Here is an 8,030-nt window from a genome sequence, read left to right on the forward strand (position 1 = left end):
GCACACTGCGGGCACGGTACAGGCTGAGCCACCTTGCGCTAAGAACGGTGTCCCCAGCGCCATGTCCCCACGGGATTAACCTGCTGCTCTGTACGCGGTACCACTTTCTCAATGGGACGGGGGGATTTGTGGGGCAGCGTGGCAGCGTTTCGCCCCGTGCTGGAGAGTGGTGCTGGCTTTGCCCTGGGAACCATCAGGGCACGTGGGGCTGAGCTGGGCACAGCCCGGGGCAGGGAGACGGGCAGAGCTGTGTGGGCAGCTCCCTGCCTGGATCGCTGCGGAACAGGGCTGGGCTGCCCGGCCCTGCTCTGGTGCGGTGGCCTGTCCTACCCTGGCGCGGGGACCGCTGCTATCAAGTGCAAAACCTTACGTGTTTCCCCAGCAGTCCTGTATGGGCACTCATCCTGTTGCCTTGAACCTCCGTGGGGAGCAGGGCACCTGCAGGGTGCTGGAGCCAAGGGTGCAGCATCCTGCCTCCCTCAGTCACCTATCGGCCTTGTGGTGCCCCGTGGTGCCCCTGGCCAAGCACAGGGAGCCTGGGACAGCCCTGGTGGCAGGGCAGCGCTTCCTTAGGGAGAGGGCAACATCTTCAAAGCGCCCATGGCTCGTTCTTCCCAGTCAGGTCTGCTCTCTCCCTGCAGCATCCGAGCATTGCCGCGCTCGCCATCCCTTCTTGAGAGCAGGGGGGAAAGCCAAGCACAGAACTCCCACCGCGTGGGAACGGTTTCCAGCCTGGGGGTGCAGGGTCTCCCAGCAGCCGTGGGGCCGTGCCACGCTCACCGTGGCAAGGGTTTGGCAGCGAGGTGCTCCCCTGCTGTTGGACAGCTGAGGAGCCCGTGAGCTTGAGGAGCAGCACAGCTCACTTCCTCGCAGTTGCCCCACAAAGATCTGCGTCAGCCTCGGAACATTGCGCTTGCAGGAGAGTGGCCAGCAGCGTCGCCTTGGCCTGCCTGTGTCTCCCTGCGCAGCGAGTGACTCTGCTGGCCCAGCCTGCTCCAAAACGCAGCCACTGGCCCTGCGTGGGGCTGGCCGTGCTCCGTGGGGCAGCATGCCCTCAGCTGGACGTGCCCAGAGCCCAGCTGCATTGCTGGAGGTGGGGGTGTGTGCGTGTACCTGGCAGGGGGGATGCAGACCCACCGTGTCACCGCAGGGACTGCCCTGGGAAGCTGCCGGGACGGTGCTGCACGAGTGCCTTCCACAATCAAAAACTCGAGCTGCTCCAGTCATGTTTTTGCTTTTGCATGTCTTATTTTCTCGACTCCCTTTGCCACTTTTCTCCCTGCCCCTTCCCTCCACCTGTCCCTTCTCTTCCCCATTCTTCCTCTTTTCTTTTGTTTCTTTTCATTCTGTTCCTCCTGCCTGTCGCGAGCAGCCGCCCGAGGGGACGGAGTTGTGGGATCCTCAGGCCGGTGGGCAGCCTGCCGAGGAGCCTTTGGGAGCTCACCTGGCAGCCGGCAGGCTCGGGGGGTCCGTCCAGGTACATGCAACCACGCGCCGAGGGCAGGGGCGGGCGCGGGAGGGAGCGGAGCCGACCTGCGCCACCCAAGCTGCCTGCACGGCCAGGCGCAGGCCAACGTGTGTCTGCCAGCCGTGCCAGGGGGTCAGCCCTGCTCCCCGGCCCTGGGGCGGCACCAGGGCCACGCATGCCCAGCGTCTCGCCCAGGCTGCAACACGTGCTGCCCAGTCTCCACGGTGTGGGATGCTCATGGCTCACGGGCGAGGCTGGCGCTGCTGCCTGGGGGCTGCCAGGCTCCCTTGGTGCTGCCGCTGGGACTTGGAGGGCGGTTGAGACAGGTGAAGGAAGCGCTGACTCTGTGCCACGCAGCGGCATGAGCAGCCGGGTGGGCATCGGGCTCTGCTCCCAGCGCCGCTCATCCCAGCAGTGCTGGACAACGCGGCCTTATCCCGTGTGGGGACTTCCCTGTGCCTCTGTGAGTGGAGCGACGGCTTCGAGCCCTGCTTTTCCTCCCTTTCCCTGGGCAGTCCTTGGCCTCATCTCCCCGCCTCGGTCCTGCACTCGCGCCGTCAGCCATGTGCTCGCTGCCCTCGCAGCCTTCTGTCCTCTGCCGCTCAGCCCCTCTTGTGCTGGTGGGATCCAGCCCACGCAGGTGGCGGGGCATCCACGATGGGTGTCCCCCAGCTGTGCCTGCGCTGCTTCCTCCGTCTGCTTCCATCCCCGCCGTTGCTGCTCCTTCCTGCTGCCCCACGGTGACTCTCTGCTGATGCTCAGTCCCAGGCTTGGGCCTGGCTCCCTCCGCTGCTGCCGCAGGGCCGGGGCAGAGCGTGGGGCCAGCTTGTGCCCTGCCCCGCTCCTCCCGTACCACATCCCCTCCCTGCCACGGCGGCTGCTCCCTGCTCTCGCTCTGCCAGCCAGCCCCTCGTCCTCTGCCTGCCCCTGGCACTGCAGGGGGGTGTTGGTGTTGCACAGGGGTCTCCGAGCTTGTTTCGGGGGGCTGTAGCTTGCCATAGCCCTGCGGCTGGGCACCGTGGCTGTCAGAGGGCAGCTCCTCCATGAGTCTGGGTCAGGCCAAGCCTCCTCGCCAGGGGCGAGTAGCTTGGCCATCCTGTGGCCTGCGCAGCCCAAGGGAGCTCCTGGCTTTGCCTGGGGGCGGTGGGCGCAGGAGGGCGGTGGGGGTTCAGGCAAGTCCCAGTTGCCTGTGCCAACCCCATCCTTGCTTTGGTGACTTGGATCTCCCAGCCCTGGCACTGTGCATGGCCCCGCTGCCCCGGCGAGGGGGCAGGAGCCCACAGGGTGGGTGCTGGGCTGCGTCCCGCAGGGGCCGGTGTTGTTGGGGCTTGGGGCTGGGGAGCAGGAGCTGTGTCCAGTTGCTCGGCCACGGCAGGGCCGCCTCGGAGCTAACAGCTTCACGGGGCCGTGGCTCCCGGGCACGGTGGGGCTGGCTGCCAGCAGGCCCCTCTCCCGGTGGGGTATGCAGGGCTTCCCAGGAGCCAGGATCCCTCGGTGGGGTACGCAGGGCTTCCCAGGAGCAGGATCCTCCCGGAGACGCTGAGGGGATCACACCCCTCTGTGTGATGGGGCTGCTTGGGAGTGCTCAGCACCGAGGCTGAGCACCACTGTCTGGGTAAGGGCACCATCCTGTTGCCCTGCTCCGGCTGCTCCTGGCTCGTGCAGGGTTGGGGGGGTCGTGCCACCCCCTGGGGCTGCCCCTCTCTGGGACACAGCTGCCATGGGGTGGGGGACGAGGCTAAGGACCGGCCTGTGCCACACGGGCTGCCCTGCACTGACGCTCGTCTCTCCCCAGGTGATGAGCTCCACCAACGGAGAGCTGAACACGGACGACCCGACGGCAGGACATTCGAACGCCCCCATCACAGCCCCCACCGAGGTGGAGGTGACAGACGATACAAAGTAAGGACGCAGCCCTGCTGCCTCCCTCTCACCGGGCCGGGATGGACATGGGTTTTGGCAGGGCCTCAGCCGCTGCCCTGCAGGGGGGAGCAGCCCAGATCTAGTGCAAGTAATTGCCGCTCTCCCCTGACACCCCACAACGGGTGTCCCTGCAGGGCCACCGCCACCCCCAGCCCCTTCCCACTGCGCCCTGCCCAGCCTTGAGGCTCCCCAAAGCCAGCGCAGAGGGACACGCATGGTTCTGGGGCCGTTCCTTCTCCAGGAGCCCTGGCGTTTGCCATGGCTGGCATTGTGTGCCATGGCCGGCGTCACTCACCCTGGTCAGTGTCAGTCGCTGTGGCAGGTGTCACTCACCGTGGCCATCGCGGTGCTCGCCGTCCAGCCCCATGGGGCACTTCCTGGGGCTCACCAGGACGCCAAGGGGCTTCTCTGCCCCGACCGCGGGGCTGCTGAGTCCATCTATGTCACAGCCTGGGCGCTGACAGGGTCCCCTCTGTCCCCAGGTGCTGCTGTTTCTTCAAGAGAAGGAAGAGGAAAACCACCAAGCGTCGCAAGTGAGCTGCCGGGGCCGGGTGGAGCGGCGTGCACGATGGCTCCTCTCCCTCTGGCCGTGGCTGGATCTTGACCTACGGAGCCGGCGGCGGCCCCTCGGTTTGGAAGGGGACGGGGGGGGGCCGAGCCGGACGGCCTCCCCCAGCGCCCCACGCGCAGGCGGGGAGCGGGGCCTCCCCAAACTGCTTGTCCTTTCCTCCGCCACTCGCCCAGTGTGTGGCCGTTTACTCGAACCAAGCCCAACTTCGCTGAAGTTCCTGCGTCTGTCAAAAAGAGAAAAAAAAAAAAAAAAAGAAAGAAAAAAAAGAAAGAAACCGAAACAAATCCACATGCTTTTGAGTCTATAACAAGTTTGAAAATGGGGATCAAGTCAACAGACTCTGAACCATCGCTGTCAGAAGAAGCAGAAGACAATTTCAAGAGCAGTGGGCTAAGGAGGAAATTTTTTTTTTTTCTGTTGCTTCTTTGTCTCTTAAGTTAATTTAAAGTGAGTCTCGGTGCAGAGTGCTGAGTCGTCAGTCTTTGACCGTCATCTTCAGTGTTACTGAATTCTGCTCTTCCTTTAGGCCCCCGGCCCCGCATCCCCTGTTGGGTTCCCCCTCCTTCGTTAACGCCTTTGGTGACGAGCAGTGCGGTCTCCGGTACGGTGAGAAGTGCTGGGGGGTGTGCGGGGCAGGGGAGAGGAAACGCGTTTACAGTTCATTTTACGATGCACTTTTGCTAGCAATACAGGCGCTGTTTGGTCCTGCCAGGAACAGGCCGGTGACTCCTGGGGACGAGGGACAGCCGGGCACCGGCCTGCCCCGGCCACTGCCAGGGCCGCGGGGCTGAGACCAAAGGGACCCGTGGAGGGAGGTGGCAGAGCATGGGGACGCGCAAAGCCGCCCCACCGCTGGCGCTGCGCTGTCTTAGGGCTGGACCAGTTGCCACAACAGCTTTAGGTATTTGCAGGGGCAGCGTCGCAGCTGCGGGGCGATGGTTTCTCAGCCTCTCTGGTGTTAACAGACCGTTTGCCACCTGTCCGAGCCCCGGGGCTGCTCCTGGGGGCAGCAGGCACGGGGGGGGGGGGGGGGGGGGGCGCAGCCGGGGTGGGCAGCACGAGGCATGTGGTGAGCACGGCCGAGTCTCACGGCCGAGTGGAGACAGGGGGGACCAGTGGTGCCGGAGCTGCTGCCGTGGCATCCTGGGGCCGGGCCTGATCCTGGGGCAGGGGGAAACTGGAGTTTTTGCAATTTAAACACAAACCCACGGACACAGAGAGGCACAGAGACACACGGAGAGAGACACAGAGACACACACAGACACCCCCCCACGCCCCCGTTCCTCACCACCCCAGGGCACTGCAGCTTTCCCATGTGACTGAACCCGTGCGCTGTTGTGTGTATTGATCATGACACATTTGGGGTGGGGGGGGCAGGGGGGGCACACTTACCTTTACCAAAACCCTGTTGTTCTGCCCTGAGAGAGGGGCTGAAGCTGTGCTGAGGCTTTGGGGGGAGGGGGGGGGGGAGCGGGGAGGGGGAATGGGACCATCTGTGGCTGCTTTGAAACATTTGTCCAAACTGACCATCTCTGGGGGACTGGAGGCCCCGAATCGCAGGAGGAGCTGGGCCACCCGGGGGGGCCACCCAGCCCTGCCTGGGCACCCACGGGCCACAGCCGGGGAGGGCGCTGCGCCCTGGCCCCCTTCCTAAATTCAGGAGTGACCCTGGCTTTGGCTTCTCCTGGGCTGCAGGGGGGCAGGAGGGGCCAGGGCAGCCCCAGCTGCTGCTGCGTCCCCGGCCAGGGCGGGGGGTGACGTGCAACGTTTGACCTCGGTTTCCCCAACGAGGCAAACAAACGAATTTTAAAAATCGCCTTAAAATTTTCACTGGAAGTGGCTGACCCGGCTCAGAGCCTCGGCTCAGCCCAACCCAGGGGGAGGCTGAAGAGGAGCCCCGAGGGGAAGGGTCCCGCCGCGGGGGCAGCCCGCGCCCCCCGGACTTACCGTCCTTCCAGCGAGGAGTCCAAATACTGAGATTGTACATGAGGGCGTTTGTTCCATTGCGAGTTTAGTTACTGCTTTAAAACAAAGTGTACAGAAATGGCATTTAAATTTCTCTGATGCTTCCTGGAAGCCATAGAATTTAGGGGCTTTTTTTTTTTTAATAAAAACAATTTCAAAAAAAATCATTAAAAAAAAATCTTTAAAACCCTATGCATTCTCCTGCGCTTGATTGCATGACCCTGAGGGTGGAGGCACTGGCCGAGCACCCCCCTTTCCATCTGGGGCTGCAGCGGGTTCACTGTCCCCCCAGGAGGGCACTGCCTTGGCCCCACCGCCCCCCCCTCCGGCTGGGCTTCACCCCGGCCTTTCCTGCTGCAAACTAGTGCGGAGCCAAAAATAGGGCCCCGTGGTTCTCCTTCATGTGGAGTAGCAGGAGGAAAGGCTGGGAGAGGGCAGGGGGGCACAGCCGCAGCACAGCTCCCTGCCCGGATCCCTGCCCAGGGAGCCCGCTGGATGCTCCGGTGCGAAGCCAGCAAGTGGGGAACTGGGGGCACAGGAGGGCAGGTCCCCTCTGGAGCCCGGTGCCCCAACACGGGCAGGGCTTGGACCGCTGCAGGTGGGGGAGCCCTCAGCCTCCCAGCTGAGAGGAGGAGGAGGAAGGGCAGGGCAGGCATCGTGCCCAGGGAGGGCATCGTGCCCGAGCCAGGCATGACCCAGCCCCAGGACCTCGTGCCTGGAGCAGGGGGCAAGGCCGAGGTCCCGGCTGCTCCCAGCACTCGGGTGCAGCCAAGGGGTGGAAGCTCCCCCTGTCCCAGCCCGGAGGATCCCCCTCACCAGGCAGCTCTGCCAGGGCTGACCCCCCCAGCTCTCCGCCAGGGCTGAGCAACGCGCGGGAACTGCTGGAAGGCGCTTTGCTGTAGCCCTGGCGGGCAGAGCCCATCCCTCAGCCCCGCTACAGCCAGGAGCTGCCCCCCAGCCCTGGGCCGCAGCCCCTCACTCCGCACTCACCGCGCATGAGTTCCCTGTTTCCAGAGACCTGGAATGCCCACGGCCACGGCGGCTTTTGCTGCGCATCCAAGTTATCAAAAACCTTGAATCATAGTTAAAGTCATTCAGTCACAAAGCAACAGGCTAAACCCACCCCGCTGTGCCAGGATGCCAGCAGCCCCCCGCCTGCTCTCCGCCCCCACAGAACCACGGGCTCCATCATACCCTTGTTCCCCAGAGGGTTGGGGCTTCCCAAGCACCGATCTGCCTCCCCCCGGGACCCCCAAGGGGTCGGGCTCGTCCCACACCCTGCAGAGGGGGAAGCCGAGGACCCCATGCCCTCGGGTGGGGGAGAAGGGCCGGGAAGGGGCTCAAGCACAGGTCCCCCTCAGCCCTCCCGGCGCTGCCTTCAAGTCACGAGGAAACTTCTCTAAAGACAACCTGAATGTCTTTATTGATTTCCTATTTACAAATCACAAAGCTGGCCAGAAGCAGAGTGTGAACACGGAACGAGAGCATCGGATACATTCATCAATACAGCACTGGCGTGGGGACAGTCCCAGCTCTGCTCGGAAGGTGACGTGGTACAACAGAATGTCTCATACTTTTGGGAACAGGCATGTCCAACAATGAATTACATTCATCTATCTACAAAAGCCAGAATTGCATCAAACTGCGTAAAAGCCAGAAGAACAGGAGTTGCTCAGGTGTAGTTCAGAGTTTGGCTCCTCTCCCTCCCCGACGGGACGAGCAGCCAGACCTACCTCGTGGGGCGACGCAAGGATGTGGCGTTGGGGGAGAGAATCTGCGTCACCCAACAGCACCAAAGCCAAGATGCTTCCAGGGACAAGCCGGGGGAGGCGCCCACCCCCGTCCGGTCCCGCTCTTCCCACAGCCAAGCGCGCAGCTCTGCCTCTTCCCTGCCCCCACCACGGACCCCTATATACAAAGGCCCTGCAGTGCCGCAGCCACAGCTCCCGGTGCCAGCGTGAAGCTCCCACAGCCTTTGGGAAAGGGGCAGAGGCAGGAGGCGAAGGTGGGCACTGGTACATCCCGAGGGGCTGCCTCCCCCTGCCCGGCCCGTTAATCCATCTCACAACACCGTTTGCATTGCACAGAGTCAGGCTCAATAAC

The 8,030-nt window shown here is 63.8% G+C and overlaps 1 protein-coding gene across 3 annotated transcripts in view; it reads left to right on the forward strand.

The window, feature by feature from the left end:
• The window catches only part of CSNK1G2 (casein kinase 1 gamma 2), a 46,324-nt gene extending 41,898 nt beyond the window's left edge, over nt 1-4,426 (forward strand). For 2 of the 3 annotated variants that reach the window (XM_080385934.1, XM_080385935.1), the window contains 3 exons: nt 1,373-1,477; nt 3,264-3,370; nt 3,874-4,426. In XM_080385934.1, the coding sequence (XP_080242060.1) occupies nt 1,373-1,477; nt 3,264-3,370; nt 3,874-3,928 (267 nt within the window). In that variant the 3' untranslated portion in view covers nt 3,929-4,426. The remainder of the gene's footprint in view (nt 1-1,372; nt 1,478-3,263; nt 3,371-3,873) is intronic. The other variant, XM_080385936.1, reaches the window with a different exon arrangement.
• The last annotated feature ends 3,604 nt before the right edge of the window (nt 4,427-8,030 follow it).

Source organism: Falco punctatus, assembly GCF_963210335.1.
Source record: "Falco punctatus genome assembly, chromosome: 4".
Classification (NCBI taxonomy): domain Eukaryota; kingdom Metazoa; phylum Chordata; class Aves; order Falconiformes; family Falconidae; genus Falco; species Falco punctatus.